A 17,379-nucleotide genomic window follows, 5' to 3' on the forward strand; every position below is an offset into this window, starting at 1 on the left:
GTATGCTGTTGTTTAGTGTTTGTGGTCTTAATTGAAGACAAACTCAAATTCGGTGAAAATATAGTTTCTTACTATATGTCCCATAAAGAGTTTATATTTTGGGCTGCATTTGTTTCCTTTTAAAACACCTTCACACCGCTTAGTTAATCTAAATTTGACATTTACTATCCTCCTTTCATTTTTATTTTAAGAAAATATTTCATCCCATGCCATTTCTTTTTGTGTCTTTCATTGTAGCCTGATGAGAACAAACACATCTTGGCACTACAGTTCAGCTGGAAGAATGGCATAAAACCAAAGGGTAGCATCTTCATCGGTGTCAGTCCTGAGTTTGAGTTTGCCCTCTACACTCTCTGTTTCCTCACCTCACCCAACGAGCGTGTGAAAGTACAGTTCAGTTTATACGATGTGGAGATTGTTTGCCACCACTATAACCAAAAGCACATAGGCACCACCTTCCCTGTGCTCCTTAAGTACCTGAAACCTCACTAACTTGCCTAGAAATCAATTAAACTCTTGAGCTTGCATACAAAGTGTTGCAGATATTGTTGTCTTTTCATTTTACATAAAGATACAATAAAACCTCTCAAGACCAAGCTACATTTGTATTTTTTTGTTGTTGTCTCTTTCTGAATGTCCAAATCAAAGTCAGTGTAACAAAATACAAGATGATTGTGGCCACAAACAAATGAGCTGCACAGGTGAGTTTATATTTCATGCATCTAAGACATGCAAACATAGGTATTGGTTTTTTTCCTATCCATTCATAGAATCAAGAGATGCACCCAAAATAATTAATAATAATAACAATTTATTTTTTCTGTAATTCAAAGTTGTCTTAGAGGCATCACAACCTGAATAGATTCAATTTTCCCCAAAATGTATCAATATCATATAAAATGAACTAGAATAAAACTTTACATCAACATAATTTAATAAATATCTTTATATTTTCTGATTAATACTAGTTAATGTGAAGCCTTTTTGTAACTTGACGTATTATCATTCCTCTTTACCTCAATAGAGGGCGAAAGAGAGTTTATTGTGGCGAACGACCCAAATCACCTGACTAGTTAGTCATGTCAGCGTGAAAAACGGAAGTAGGGCCATTTGGATTTCAAAATAAAGCATTATTAATTTAAAAAAAAAATTTAATTCACCTCACCAAAGAAGTAAAAAGTGAATAACAAACAACAGTGGCATACATATTTTAATCATATACTGTATATAAAATATATATTTCATATACAGTCTATGATATCAATACGAACTGATCTGCAGCTAACTTTTTTATTATCTTTTAATTTGGACTGTAGTTTTGAATGAAGAAAGGCTAACAGGAAGTAGGAGCATTTTAGTCAAGCACGTTTGTAGATTGACAATATTTTAAGCTCCGAGCAGCCAAAAGAGACATTTTTCCACCGAGGCATGCGCTGACTTCAGTCAGAACCGTTATATAATTTTATTTTGTCTTTTTTGGGTGTTTTTTAATTTTTTGGTGGCGAGTCGGTTTTCAGTCCGTGACTGCTAACCCTTAAAAGCGGGATGGCAGAGCCAAGCCCCAGGTATCATCAGGTACGAGAAAAGACATAACCGATTAAACTGTTTAGTTTTAACATATTATCGTTGATTTAAATAATCCAGATCATTCACCGGATTTCTTTAAATGAAATGTTGATGTCGTTAAGAAGGTCGAAGTCAGTCGACCTCTTTGTGAGAAGCTCTTACTTTTTATCGACTGAATCTTGTTAGACGGAAGCTAACAAGCTAACGTCACACAAAGATGGACATTTTATTATAAATCTGTTTATTAGGCTGCTATAAATGATTTACTTGAGCTCCAGCTCTGGCATTTTGTGTCTGATTGTTTGTGGGTGGTTAAATGCCGAGCTCAGCCACGGTAACTCGCCAGCTAACCATGTTCCAGCTGGTTAGCATTTTTGGCTAAATGGCGTCAAACAGGAAAAAATACCCCAACTTGTTTGTACCGAAGTTTGGGTACCACGTGAGATTCAACCGGGGGTGTGTGTGTTGAATGGCCCTCTAGTTTAGCAGGATGATAACTTTCCAAATCCTCCAGCCGATCTAAGCCGATCGGCTTAGCTATGTATTATCAGGACAGGCTGTCTGTGCTAGCTGTTGTGGATGATTGCAATAATAATATGTGGCTACATTATAAATTCGTAATTAACTAGTAATGTGCCTTTTAGTCGAGACAGTAAGTGTACAATTACTTAAAACTTAATATTTCCGGAGATTATGGTTACCAGAGATGTTGTTTCTCTCTCCAGGTTAAACATAATAACTGTACCCTAGCCATTCATTTTTAAATATATGTCTTAAAGTCAGGATAGCTGAAACATTTTTCGTTTTTACTGCACGCGATGCATGTTTTCTTGAAAAAACTACATAATGTAGGAATTGTTTATTTGCTGAAACGTGATTGCAGTTACCACTGACAACTGATGTGTCAAAATTTCAATAGGAAACTGCATTTGACGCACCCCATCTATGTCTTTCAGTTCACCATTGCCACAAACACATTTCTGTTGTTTCTTACTTTAGATTAGTCGTTTTCACACTTTTATAACATTTAAATTGCATAGGTTCCTGTCCTGTACTTAACTTGTCGTGTGTGTTTTAAATGAAGCATGTTGCAAAATAATTTGAACTCTAGTCAAGAGATGCGAGTCTAACCAAGTAAAAAAAAATAAAATAAAAAAAATGATCATAAATAGATAGCAACCAGCTTTTGTATTTCTCTTCCACAGTTGCCCAATGAGGAGGATCCAGAGGAGAATCCACAGGTAGCAGCTGATGCTCCTCCTCCATACAGCAGCATCTCAGTAGACGGTTCAGGTAAAATCATAAATTATCCTGATATTTCACTTTTTACTTATGATGGAAGTGTATCCATTGATGATAAATGATAAACAACCCATCCTACTGGGCATCAGTATTAATACTGCAACATAGACTTTGCGTCAGCAGTACTTTAAGTACATTGTGTACAGGTTAGAAATGAAAATGTTTTAATGGGAAACATGGAAGGATATTAAGTCACTCTTAGTCATATTTTGCTCTTAATCTGATAAGATAAACTGGAACAGTTATATTAAATCTTATATTTGAGAGTGTATGTTAAATAGTTCCTTGCCCATATAAATCAAAAGTTGATGTTAGTTTGACATCTGTACTTTATGACATCAATGTGCTGTTTTTTTTTGTTTTTTTTTTAAAGGCTACTTTGACTTTAAGGAAGATGGGGTTTTCCCTAAGCCTCCATCATATAATGTAGCTACGACGCTACCTTCCTATGACGAAGCAGAAAGAACTAAGGCTGAGACCTGTGCTCCTTTGGTTACCGGAAGAGTGAGTGTCTGACTTATTTTTCCCACCTTGTGGTTGCATTCTCTATACATACTTTCTCTTTTACATGCACACACTTTAGCTTCTGCTAAAACATTGCTGATGTTATCTGCAAGACAGGAAGAGTTTAGTGCTTGCTGTTGATTTTTTTTTTTTTTTTGTGAGTGTGTTGGTGTGTTTTCAGCGTATTTTCTAAGTATAGCTAATTGTGTCACTGGTTTTTACATAAAGTTTACGACATCTAAGAAGTCTGTTGATTAGAACTTGTACTAAAATGATTATGTTTAAATGATGAATTTTCCACATAATGGCCTTAGACATCAGGTAATGAGTTATCTCTTGGGGGTGTAAACACGTGAGTAAACAAGAAAGAAATCTCCATTGTAACATGAGTTTCTCACATCATAGGATAAAATAGTTATCAGCCACTCTGTGAAATAGTTTTTTTCTTTTTAAAAAGCACAGAATAAATAAAATGAAGTTACAAAATAATAAAATGATCATGGTTCTCTAACTCCAAGGTTGCTAATTGATAAATATTAGACATCATATGAACCTAAATGGATTACACAAAGTTCACCAACCACACTGTTGAACTATCAGACATGTCCAATGCTGACTCTAAAGAATTTACCACCAAAAGTAAAATTTGAAAATCCTCTTTAAATTTATAAAAAGGAAGGCATCTTGAACCAAAGCCAGTAAATCATAGATTAAGCACAGTTGTAGTCGAACAGATTTTAGCAATCGGATGGTGAGATGAAAAGGCCAATCATGGATGCTAATACAGCTAGCACAAGCTAGGAATAACAACAACAACAGAACATACACATACAATTTATTTTTTTCCAACCATTGCTTGACCACAACAACTTATTTAAAACATCTATAGTCTGATTTACAGCCAAATATTTAAAACAAAGCAAATTATTAACTATAATGCTTTGATTAATCTACACAACTTCCCAGCTAGGCTCAGATGTGACTGTTTAACAGTAACACAACATACTCATGATGGATTACACCTGTACTATTGTGGCACAATGATGGAATCCAGAGGAAAAAGAAACTTTTTCAAGCATCGGTATTCAGTTTCAGCATTAACACAATATCTTGTTATTGATGATTTAAATCAGCCAGTGTACACCCATCCAGTCTGGAAACAACACAAGCTAATGTTTCATGTTAGCATTTTAGTCCAAATCCTTACGATCCCTAGTTGAGCTGGATGCTACAGATAACTGTGACAAGGACTGGGTACTGTTGCAACTTTTTACTTTATAGGTATTACATCAACAGCAGGCAAACATGAAACTAGCCACCAGTTAGTTAAAACTGCAGGAATCCTTTCAGGTGAAAGGTGAAATGTCATCACATCTTTTATTTAGGCAGCTTAGATTACATGACCTGGATAATTGAGGATATATAATCTACAAACCCCTATTACTGAGTATTCACAAGAACCACCTCTTTTCAGATCATCTCACACATCTTTCGTCTAAGTTGAAAAGGTGAAAAAAAACTTAAAAGTTGATGGAGAAGCAATGGCGTCAAGCAAACAGAAAATAAAGAAGTCATATCTGACCTCTAGTGGTCACTGTAAGGATTGCTCCTTATTGTTCCATCTTTTAAACAGGAAGTCACAGAAAGTTTCGAATATTTTTGAAAGCAAGTTTGAGAGCAAGAAAGATTCACAAGAATACAATTATCTGGAAGAAAAAAAAACGACAAAAGTAGTTACATGAATCATAAAACATCTGGTAAAATGTTTTAAGATATCAAAGGAAAGGAGTATTTGTAGTCTGTCTGTTTGCAGTTTGATTTGAGTGGTGCATTAATGTCAGTTTCGCCAACAATAGTGCATACAAGGCGACAACCTAAATATTGACTGGAGCTAATCTTATGAGATTAGGAGGTCCCTAATCTCACTAATTTAAAAAAAAGTGAAAATTTAAGTTGCGCATTTCTGCAATTCAGAAACTGTAAAAACTTGAAGACCTTTTTTTTTTTTTCAAAGAAGGTGTCAGTGTATTTTAGGTGATTTGATTTAGGTCGGAGCACGTCAACTTGAACATGCTGAATTAACAAATTTTTTTGTTTTTTTACATATTCTTTTGAGTATAAAATGATACAACCTATTTAGCCCACGTTTAGTTAAACATTTTTCTGCCCAGTTCACTGTTTTCTTTCCACATTATTCAGTGCACTTGAACAAAATGTTAAAGAAATGCTTAATATAAGCAGTGTTTATCAGTCATCCAAGCAGACAATGGAAGGATTTATTTCATCCAAGATCTCATCAACCCCTCTAGAATCCTCCCAGGGTTTCATAATGAGGTAACCCAAGAAGCACAGGTGTCCACCATGGCTTCGGCCTCTCATCATTTCCCGTCTGCTCTGCTGCAATGTTGACGGAACAGCGTGACTCTGCAAAATATCTCCTTATTCAGGAACAAACCTGAGTTACTGCTGTGTTGTTTTACACCCGGAAGCAAACAGAAATTCCTTAATATTTTGTAAGAAGCATCCTGTGGTTCTGATTCTGTTTGATTGTTGGTGTTGTGTTTCTCTGCACACTTTGCATTGCGCTCAGCAGCAGCCTCAGCACAGGGAACGTCTGGAGACTTTTGATGATGTTATTCGCAGTTCACTGGAGGTAACTTGGAGTAGTGTGTGATGACAAGAAGTGTATTTGATCCTAGTTTGGTAATAACACCAATATACCTATAGTGTGTATGTATTCAGTATGCCACCCTTCTTGTTTTTTTGTTTTTTTTGTAGTGCTACCTACTCCTTAGTGGAACATTGTAGAAACTCCTTGAATTATGGTGATGTGTTGTATTGAATATGTCAGACATTGTTTTGGGTGAAGTTCCAATAATAGTCATTCAATAGACATGCTATGTGTCTTGTTTCCATTTGTCTGTCAGTTGTTTATGTTTGCTGTGTTTTTAGCAAAGCTTTGATTCCTTTATTTATATATACATAAATATAATATGTATATGATAAAGATTATGCAACATGTTGCTTTTACATTTCCCCAAAGTAAACTAAAGCTCTGGGAATCTGCTACCATCCAGCTTTGCTGTGATAAAATTGCATCTGTACTTAATTTTATTTATTTATTCTTTACTTTATTCGTCCCTCTTTGTGGTTTTTTTTTTCCTTCTGACAGGATGAAGACTTTGTGACCAGAGATGATTTTGAAGATGCTGATCAACTGAGGATAGGAAATGATGGCATCTTCATGCTCACTTTCTTCAGTTAGTGACTCTTTCACTTTATATGTAACTTAAGTACTTTTTAATTTACTTTCCTCCATGTAGACCAGTGTATCACAGGAATACATGACAAAGTAAATTCTCACTCTCTTTTCCCTCCCTTTCTCTCTCTTTAGTGGCATTCCTGTTCAACTGGATTGGTTTCTTCTTGTCTTTCTGTTTGACCACCTCGGCAGCTGGACGCTACGGGGCCATCTCCGGCTTTGGCCTCTCCCTCATCAAATGGATACTCATAGTCAGAGTAAGAAACACAAACATCCCTGCCGTACAGCTCACACGCAACACATAAGATGTGGTTTTATGTACAAAGAAACAAATCAAAAGCCCCAAACACAACTGTGGTATTTTAGCATTGCGGTGGTTGACTTGCTGGCACTGAACTATTTCCTCAAAGATCTCTTGAGGACTGCATGACTTTCTTCACCCAAGTTTTAAAATGTAAAATTCATTTGATCGAAACAAACGCAGACCATAATTACTCTAACCAGTCATTTCTTTTTCTGTGTTGGGGTTCTAGTTCTCCACATACTTCCCTGGTTACTTTGATGGACAGTACTGGCTGTGGTGGGTGTTTCTGGTAATGGGTAAGTAGCAGATCTCTGAATTTAAAATGACTAAGTGTAGACGAAATTGTAATGCACCTGAACTCTTATGAGTTCAGTAAGACCAATGGTGAAGTGTCAAATCCTAATTCAGGTTATGCAAACTTGTACACTCCTGCTTTTTTTGTGCTCCTCTGAAGGTTCAGCCAGATTAGGTGCTATGATGTTCAACTTCAAAACAAGTTGTAAAAGCCTCCAACATCACACCTGAAAGAAAAGAGTCCCATGGTGTAATCTTAAGAGGAGTTCCTCAATAAGGAATTCAATTAAGTGAATACTGTAAAAATTTAGAAGGGGATAATAGCTGCGGTTTATATGTAGATCACATATCGTTATATCAGTTTGTTGTTACAATCAGTGTAAATAATGGAACATAAACCAGTGACAACCAATATAAAGGTTTACGTGAATTGAGTCATGTTTGTTGAGCAGGAAAACGTGTAAAACGTGTGTTCCACGGGGCATGAGGCCCGCGGCTGAAACATTCTGCAATATGTTACGGGTATTGTTGTAAACCAAGGCCAGCTGGCGATAGATAGATAGTTCCTCTTGTAGCTGGAGATGGTCCAGGGCTTCCCAAATCTTGTTCTTGCACTTTTAAACTGCCTTCAACAAGAGATGCTCCACAACTGCAAGTGTGACTACATAGTTTCACTCAAGCACAGAAAGGCCTTCGAGCATCTCTCAAGAAGTATGCCGTTTGTGGCTGAGCTCCAAGATGCGGTCACTTCGCAAAACACAAGTGAAGATTTACCATATGTTTGCTTAAGTGTGTCACACACTCGCAGGCGATAACGGTACAATTTTGACTAAATAAATTTTGTGTACATGCCAGTTAGCAGCTCACAGCTTGACTGTGGAGGCAAGAGATCTTTTTCCTGTTAAGATAATCATAACTCAGAAATTTTGTTGATTTTTTTTTTAAGCAGTTTGATACAAATTTGATGTCTCTTTTTTTAAATTTTTTTTTATTAAAGTTTGTCATCAGCTTTCTATTTTTTGATTTATTTACACTATTTTTTAATTACAGTCTTGTAACAGTGTCAGTTGAGAAAATCAGCAGGAGTTGTTGGACTTTTCTTAGTTATTGTGTTATTGTGTCATTGTGCTGCTTGTGGGAGTTTCCTGTTCCTGACTTAGAACAGTGCTGAACTTAGTTATTGCAAACCTCAAGTGTTCATGTAACTGTTCTGTTTTGTGAACATGTAATTTATGTCCTTCATTTATTGGCACTTTCAAGTTCGGACTTGGATCTTGGTCTAATGGTTTTCCCATTTTCTTGTTCAGGCTTTTTGCTCTTTCTCCGGGGATTCATCAATTATGCCAGAATCCGCAAGATGGCTGACACCTTCTCCACTCTGCCCCACACTCGAGTCCTCTTCATATACTGAGCTCATTAACTGAAAGTCTTCTTTATGTTTTTGTTTGTTTATTTGTTTTAGTTCAGTCTGGTGTTGTTCAATCAGAAAGTGGGGGAAAAACAACTATTTTTCCCTTCTGTTTGAACCATCTTGGATAATTTGACATCTTTAGACCCCTCTTGGTGTGAAACATTTTAAAGCAGTGAAATCCATCAAATCCTCCAGTTGTTAGTGGTGAACTGTCAAGTGCTTTATACAATTATGAAGAGTGTAATGTTTAAATGAATGCCTTACTTGCTCTTTTATTTGTTGGTAGCAGCCACATGCACTGTTCTCCCTTTTAGCCACTAGGGGGCAGTCTTGTTTTTGTTATTTTTCATAAGCCATCTGTTTAAAGTCTGTTTGCTCAGAAAAATTTGGTTCTCATCCCAGGGGTTACGGGTTGATATACGCAATGTGAGATAATGTATTTAAATTTAATGTGCTTTAGCTTCTTTTCTCCCAGTGATGTTTGATCCTTGTGAAACAATATGCATTTCATGTAAGAATTAATCTGTAAAAGGGAAAACATTTGCTGTTTTATGGGGACAGGGGCTAAAACAATGTTTTGTAAAGAAAAATGAGTAGTATGTGTCTGTTAGTTACCCATATATTCACTAATAATCTTTCTTTTTCCTTTGTTAGATGTTAATCAGCAAACAAAAACAAAGTGTGTGCGAGAGACAGTGAGAGAGAGCCTGCAGGGACATAGTCAGGAGCGGAGCTTTCTGGGTCAGGCTGATAGTCTGTCACTGGGCTTAGATGTGCAATTGAGCACCTCTGCTCAAATAAATCATTTCAACACCCCGTATCAGTCACAGGTCTTACTTTTTTCAATTGAAAAAGGAGAAAACTGTCCTGAGAGTTGTTTTGGTATTCCTACTATATAAAAAGAGGAAAAAGTTTCAAATTTTATATATATATATATATATATATATATATATATATATATATATATATATATATATATATATATATATATATATATTGAAATGCTTGAAATTAAACTTAAAAATAAAATTGTGTGAGGTGGCACTATTTATGAAGACTTATTAAACTGATAAGAAAATATTACTTTGCAAAACACATGCTGGCTTAGCTAATGCTTGCTGGCTTAAGGATAAAATTCCATCTGTACAAGCTCAAAACAGGAAATGTAGAAGTTATTTTTCAATTCCTGAATCATTTAAATTCACTCATCCAGATGTGAAAATTGATACCTTTTTATGGAGTGATGATAGTAAATTGAAAGACTGAATTTATTTCTTTTATATGTTTATACCAAGTTTAGTCTGAGTTCAGCTTCACATATAACCTTAAAAAAAACTTATAAGCTTCTCAAAAAAAACAAAGTCAATTCAGCAGTCAGGAGGTGTAGATGTGCTAAATTTAACACTTAAGACACGTGTGTGTGTGTGTGTGTGTGTGTGTGTGTGTGTGTGTGTGTGTGTGTGTGTGTGTGTGTGTGTGTGTGTGTGTGTGTGTAGATCGAAGATGATTTACTGGCTGTGGCTGCTAATTACACATGTCAGCTGTGTTTTGCTGCTCAGTTAAACAGGAAGTGAAGGTCACCCCACCTGGAGGACGTATCACACCAACTGAAGCAGTCTTTAGCCTCGCTGGAAACTTTTGGTGTCACACTAATGCCCTTTGTGTCACATAATTTCTGGTGCTCCCCTCGAGAAAAGCTCAGTTCCTGTGATATTGGCTCAGTTAAGATCTTCATGGAGCTGCAGTAGGAACATTTCCAGTTAATTTAACTAATTATTTTATATAATTTAATTACTCAGTGATCCAAATAGTATCTTGTTAAAGTATATTCAAAACAGATTTTTTTTTAAGTTGAAACATTTTAGATGTGTAACCTCTGAGATCGCATAGCAACTAAAAGTGTGAAATTGTGTAGTTTTAAAGGTTACTCTTAAAAAGTAATTCCCGTTTTTCAATATTGCAGTGACACTTAAAAATCAGATTCCCAGAAGTGATTTAATTCTCACACTTTTATTGTATTATTTTTTAAAATCCAGATGTGTTGTAGTTTTGCTCTGAGTTGAAAATGCTCAATTTTTACTTTAGGGTATGATAAAGCAGGTGTTTAATAGATTTGCCATCATCTGAATGGCCACCAGAAGAGAGAGAAAAAAAAGAAAAAGGGCAAAGGTCACCCACCAGACCTAGAACACCGGTCCCTTGAATCACCACATCACCAGATGACCTTGGGTAAACAAACTTCACTTAGCCACCTGCATGTAGTTTAACTGTTGACTGAATTTCAGCAGTAAACCCCGAGCAAAGCACACAAACAACAAAATTTCCTATCATTTACATCTTATACAAACCCTGCTTAGACCCATTTTGTAACACCATTATTTGTAAACTCCAGCAGGGTCACGCAGTGCAGGTGTTCTTGTTATCCAGATGTCGTTCACAAAATAACTCCATTGTGCCAAGACCTGTCTAGATCTTCTCAGCTGCCCTCGACTTACACAGACGGAAGTACTTTTTGGGGTAATTGATGAGAATTATGTGTACTTGCCAAGTACTTGCAATGCTTGCATGTTTTAGCTATCAGGAGATAAGAAGAGTATTTTATGATTTACAGAGAGCGTAGGAGTGAACCATCTTTCCAAAAAAGACATGCTTTACTTCTCTGGCTTCTGTTAAGTAGTCTCCACATTTTAATTCACTAAATGTGTTGGAAGCTCAGAAGCGAGACACGCTAGTTTAGGCTGGTCTTGTTAAAAACAAAAACTATTTTGTTGTTTGTGTGTGTGTATTTATAGTTATTTCAGTAATGCTAAACAGCGTTGGTTAGCTTAGCATGAAAGATGGAACTTTCTAACTGTGCAAATTAACTAAAAGTCCCTGAAAATCTCAGTGTTCAACCTGCCTAGTTAGTTTCATACTTAGTAAACAATTAATTAAATTTTTTTCAGATTTCATGTGAGTTTTCACTTAAAAAAAAAAAAAATGCCCACAGCTTTTACTCCAGTACTCCAGACTTCAGCATCTCCATGGCCAAGAAGTACTTTGGATGGATTCTGCTTTGTCTTCCTGAGCTCTTAAACGCTTTGCCAGAAATCCTTTGAAGTCAACTGGAAGTTTGTCCCTATGGTCTCAATTGCAATCCTCCCATGCCAAGGTTTTAGCTTCTGCTACCACGGATGTTGCAGGCGTTTAGTCCATTTGCTTCCTGTCAGCTGCTCAATGTGACCCCTGAGAAGACCAAGTCCTCCTCTTTATTTTGACCACTTACCTTATTCCTGGTGCAGTGCAGGCATTCTCACTTCACCCTCCTTACCTGCTTAGGTTTGCTAGGTCTGTCCACCAGCTCCAACTTACCACCAGGTAGTGATTAGCTGATAGCTCCGCCCTTCTCTTCACCAGTGTCTGAGACGTCAACAGGTCAGATGAAACCATTATAGAATCAGTTCTGTGTTTGGCCTGGGGTTACCTTATGCAGCATACATTTATCAGCCACTTCATGCTTGAATATAATGTTAGGTATGAACAGTTCAAAATGCAGTCCGACAACAGAACATCTCTCTGGTTTGGATCTGGAGGTCGATGATTTCAATTACAACCCTCCATGTCACTCCATCACTTCCCACAAAGACACCAATGTGCCCTTCCAAGTGATTCAAAGCAAGTTGGGAACTCTGTCATTGATCAATGCATAAACACAAATTGTGCAAACTCATAGCTCCAGGAAAGTGACATTCTTGTTCTTCTTGGAGCAATCAATAAATAAGATTCCATCAAACAGGGGCTTGTGAGCATTTGTAGTCCTTGTGCAATGCATAGAGGTGTGTAAAGTAGAAGTAGAAAGTAGGAGTCCTGGCTGGCAGCTCTTTCCAACCAGCCACTCAACCAGGTGAATGTAATCAGCTCATCTCCACTACAGGTAGATGAGCCTCTTATTAAAAACTCCTGTTCTAACTGCATCCGTAGATCCATGAACATGGCAGGACTTCTATTTTATTTTTACTTCTACTTTTTACACCTCTGGAATGCGCCAAGGCCTCCGCCTTACACAACACACATGGCTTTTAATATCCTCCCTGCAGGTGGTGAATCACTAAATCATGGGTGTCATTAAAATAGACTGATTCTGTGCTGAAATCTATAAGTTCCATGAAAAGAACAATGCATTTCAACCAAAAGGTCAGTATAAATCTATAGATGTGAAATAGCATGCTGCTTTTCAATGACATTTTTCAGGCAAGGTCTTGCATATTTCAACAAGACAAGGTCAAATCACATTCTGCAAAATACATATTGCAGTGGTGCTACCACTGAGGCAATTAAAGGGCACTACATTTATTATTAAAGGGAGTTTATGATGCAACTCTACCTAATTAAAAACTGCTGTTAAAATAAACATAATTTGATGATTTACAACTACGATGCATTGGATTATCGTACTAACACAACCACTGGTGGGACTGAGCTAGACAAAGCAAACGTGCTTCTACGCCAACTTTCTTGACAGATTGTTCCTTGTATCAAAAGGGCATACGTGTCTTTGTATAATCTCTTATATATATATATATATAAAACTAAACTTTAATCTTCACACTACAAAATAGTAGAACCACCAAATCTTCATTTTATAGTTTATAAATACTAACATTTGTGTTTCTAATTAATTCACTGTTACTAATTTACAGTAGAAACAGTGAATATTTTTCACAAATGGCAATTAATTTGCATCACAGAAACATAACATAACATAAGAACACACAAATCAGAGGCTATTGTAAGGCACAAATATGAGTGGATGAAATCCGGGGCAGGTAATCAGAAATATAAATGGCCATTATTAAACTAAACTAACTTGTAAATAAGACTTCCAGAAGGCATTGTTCAGTGCGAATGGATACTGATAATAAAGGCCGATGGAAAAATCAGCTGTAAGATGTTTATCAGCCCCACGATGGCCTGGCGACCTGTCCAGGGTGTACCCTGCCTCTCGCCCAAAGATGGCTGGGATAGGTTCCAGCTCCCTGGCAACGCTTAATCGGTCTAAGCGGTTCAGATAATGAATGAATGAATGAATGAATGAATATGTTTATCTTGTTTGTGAAAAGATGAAACCTATGGTCCACATTGAAGTGCAGTTAAGAGACATACCAGAGCAAAATAACATCATTAGTCTGATTTGTACACAGTCAATAACGTCTACTCAGCTCCCATCTGAATCAAAAAGTGTTTCTCAGTATGAATAAACAGATGACCACCTTGATGACAAACAACCTAAAGGGTAGGAACGAGAAACCTTTAACATTTTAATTGAGCCCACATCTATTTAAAGTCCAAATATCCTGCCAGAGAACTTCCACCACCTTGAGACAAACTGCAGTCGGCCGGAGCCTCCCACCGTCAGTCTGAGTTTCAGATGGGAGGTTCCCAGGATGTGAGGAGGATGTGGGTTGCATCCAAATGATATATCCTTCTCCATCGTTGATGTGTGTGTGTGTGTGTGTGTGTGTGTGTGTGTGTGTGTGTGTGTGTGTGAATGGGGCAGGGGGAGGAGTGTTATCACTGAAGTGTGAGTCATCCTGACCCCCCTCTCTTCTCTTCTTGCACTTGATGTGTTTGCGTACAAACGCTTGTCCACATGCGAGCGAGGTTTGCTTACACTAAGTGGAGGAGTGTACACATCCAGTGCCGTGAAACAGGCTACGTGTGCATGCATGCTGCGTTACTTATTACGTGTGTGTGTGTGTCATGGTGAATGATGCTCACCTTGCTATGTATTGTGTACATGTGTATGAGGCTGATGAAGCTGTGGTGAGTCATCCACAAGCGAGCATCGCTGGTAACTATGGGTCACACTCAGCAGGTACCCCACCTCCCCATCCCCTTTTTTTTTCTTTTACCCACCTCTCTTCCATATCCTCTTTTTCGTCCTCCACCTCCACCTTCATCTCTTCCTTTTCCCTCTCTGACTCAGAGATGACTCCCCACCACCACCAGTGACATCACCACCCCCTCCCCTAACACTTTGTTGTGGTGAATCATACTGTAAATCAAGATTTTCTCCGCTCCTCTCTTCAGCACAAGCAGCAGGGTAAACCTAAATATCATTCGTATTTCAGAAAATCAGACTCAAGTCAGTGAAGGGTTTGTTTCTGACGACTGACACCATTGATCTTTTTCGTTGGTGAATCCGATTCTGTTCTGGGAAACATGTTATATGTTTCACATGAGCATACAACACAGTATTTCTTCTTAATCAAACAGGCCGTTGAGCACATAATGTCCCAAGTACCCTTTAATTTATATCCAAGATTAGAAGATGTAGAATCAGAAACTCAACTTGGAGATAGAATATTTTCCTGTTTGTGTTGGAAAGCAAAAAAAGAAAAAGACACTAATTATATGATCACTATGACCTATCTGCTGGAAGTCTGTGAAATCACAAAGTTGTATTGAAAATATTTTATATGTAATAGCTATTATAATGTGTTATAGATGAAATATGCGTTTGTTTTGGCAATTAGTAGCTGCAAGAAAACTACTCATCAAAATATTCAAGTTAATTTCCTGTCCCTGATAACTGGATAGGATTGGCATTTAAGGAGTTACTATCATTCATTATGGCATCACATCTCCATGTTCCTCTCATTGTCTTTCATCCTTTTGTTGCCCCTGCAGTAATTTGTTACAAGCATCCTTGCTTGTTCATTTTACCCACAAGGGATTTTTGCCATAACTTTACCAAATCTGATCTTTAACTACATTAATATTTAAAATCTGCATCCATTTTTTTCAATTGAAAAATCTCATTTACCCTAAATGTATCATATCCATATTTTGTAGCTTTTGCATTGTGTATCATCTCAGTCTATTTTTCATGATTATCTATTGACAGTAATGTAATGTCATCACATCACTTCCTCTATTTTCTTGCTGTTTTGGCACTATTTCATCTAATATGAAATACTATCCTTGTCTCTCACTTTACCGCTTACTTTCACAGACTGCTGACAAGTTATGCTCTGCAGCCGGCTCTGAATGCTTTGGAAAGCAGATTCATTGTGCTGTGTGTTGTGTCTGTGGATGCTATGTGTTGACAGCATGACGTCATATCTGGCCCAGAGAGGTGAAGTGATGCAGTGTCGGCAGAGACGAGTGTGTGAAGTTAATGGAAATTCTTTGTCTTCAGTCTATTTATAAGCACCGTCTGTTGATTAAAAGGATGTATGGCTAATTAACAAGACTGTAGATTATTGATTGGAAGCTGTGATGATGATCTTAGTGCTCATTAAGCATCATACTAATGTGTTATGATGTATGACATTGTGTGGTATTAAATCAGAATGTAATGGACTGTACAGATTCTATTATATTATTTGTCGTTGCCTGTTTAGTGTGCAAAGCTGAACTGGGAAATACGCACTGCGTTGTCTTACATGCTGTATTGTGGTTCTTTTCTGTTTAGCTGTATTCACTTCATGGGTTTAGCATTTTGCCTCACAATTAAACACCTCAAATGCATTTTTTGTCAACACTGTAATTACAATGACAAATCAGTGCTATTGGCATTCTTGCTCATATTTGACAGCACAGACAGTAACCATGGCAACACTAAGTCTTGCACAATAATAAACCAAATGTAGTTGAGAAGCTAGCTCAGTTTGGAGAAAAAATGTTCTGCTTTCTTTGGTGTGATCTACGTATGTTTGGTTTCAGCGTTCAGCTCAACTGAAATGTTTTTTTACTCGACTGGTGTGTGAGTTTGCATTTAACTCGGGTGCTGTGAATCCACCTGTCGTCTCTCTCGGCTTGCAGGGCTTTTTTGTGAATGGAGGCTTGCTGTGCTGTGACGGGAGAATGGATGAATGGGAGGGAGTGGCGGACAAATGAATGGGAGAGATGGAGGGATGCATGTGGCGAGGCAGGGAGAGGTGGAGGCTACGTCACATTACGTTTCCGCAGTGCATCAAGGGAACTAGTCTGTCTGTGACTCATGCTGTCAGGATAGGGAGGGGCTAAGGGAGAGAAGGGCAGAGGGAGGAGGAGGAGAAGGAGGAGGAGGAGGAGACAGAGATGAAGAGGGTGAGGAATAGACAGAGAGAAGAAAAGGATAGATAGAGATACAGAGAGAGAGAGAGAGAGAGAGAGAGAGAGAGAGAGAGAGAGAGAGAGAAAAGCAGAGTCTGGCTTTAAAAAATTTTTTTTTTAATCCCACCTCCTGTTTTTTTTCTTCTTCACTGCTCCATCCCCCCTCCCCCCCCCATCAGTGATGTTGTACAGGTGACCTTTTCTTCATTGGGAGGAAGCCTTCTCCTCTCCTCTCATTTTATCTCTGTCTCTCCGTCTCCCTCCTCCCTCCCTCCCTCGTACCTTGCTCAGCTGACTGGCTGAATGCATGAATGAGCAGGCTTCTCTCCTTTTATTGCTGTGGGGGAAGGGGGTGACACAGGAAGCTGAGGCAAAGCAGGACAGGGGAAAAGAATGAGTGATGAAGAAGTAGGAGAAGGAGGAGAGAGTTCCCATGGCGTCTGAACGATACACATTGACTGCTGATCTCATCCTTTACGCATGAAGCCGTTGCTATTGTCTGTTGCATGTCTGTGTGTGCAGAACATATAAATGGAGGCAACTCCACATTGACTTTTTCCTCAGTTACTGAGAAATATGCCAGCTCATTTTCCAATGTTAACACAGACAGTAACTTCATAAAGACATTGTTTAAAAAGCAGGTTCAAAATATTTCAA

At 37.7% G+C, this 17,379-nt stretch overlaps 2 protein-coding genes across 2 annotated transcripts in view; both read left to right on the forward strand.

Annotated features, from left to right (window-relative positions):
- endou2 (endonuclease, polyU-specific 2) overlaps nucleotides 1-492 on the forward strand; it is a gene marked incomplete at both ends in the record, with an annotated part of 5,995 nt that extends 5,503 nt beyond the window's left edge. Inside the window, one exon of the mRNA XM_079247267.1 lies at nucleotides 238-492. Coding sequence (XP_079103393.1) covers nucleotides 238-492 — 255 coding nt within the window. The remainder of the gene's footprint in view (nucleotides 1-237) is intronic.
- An 877-nt stretch (nucleotides 493-1,369) lies between these two features.
- On the forward strand, nucleotides 1,370-9,455 carry LOC306761090 (NEDD4 family-interacting protein 1-like). The gene is made up of 7 exons (XM_079247181.1): nucleotides 1,370-1,575; nucleotides 2,772-2,859; nucleotides 3,242-3,372; nucleotides 6,545-6,632; nucleotides 6,767-6,891; nucleotides 7,168-7,234; nucleotides 8,540-9,455. Exons 1-7 carry the CDS (start codon nucleotides 1,546-1,548, stop codon nucleotides 8,641-8,643), a joined length of 633 nt encoding a protein of 210 aa, XP_079103307.1. The 5' UTR covers nucleotides 1,370-1,545; the 3' UTR covers nucleotides 8,644-9,455.
- Nucleotides 9,456-17,379: the final 7,924 nt, after the last annotated feature.

The sequence above is a fragment of the Telmatherina bonti genome (genome assembly GCF_933228915.1).
Source record: "Telmatherina bonti genome assembly, chromosome: 10".
NCBI classification, from domain to species: domain Eukaryota; kingdom Metazoa; phylum Chordata; class Actinopteri; order Atheriniformes; family Telmatherinidae; genus Telmatherina; species Telmatherina bonti.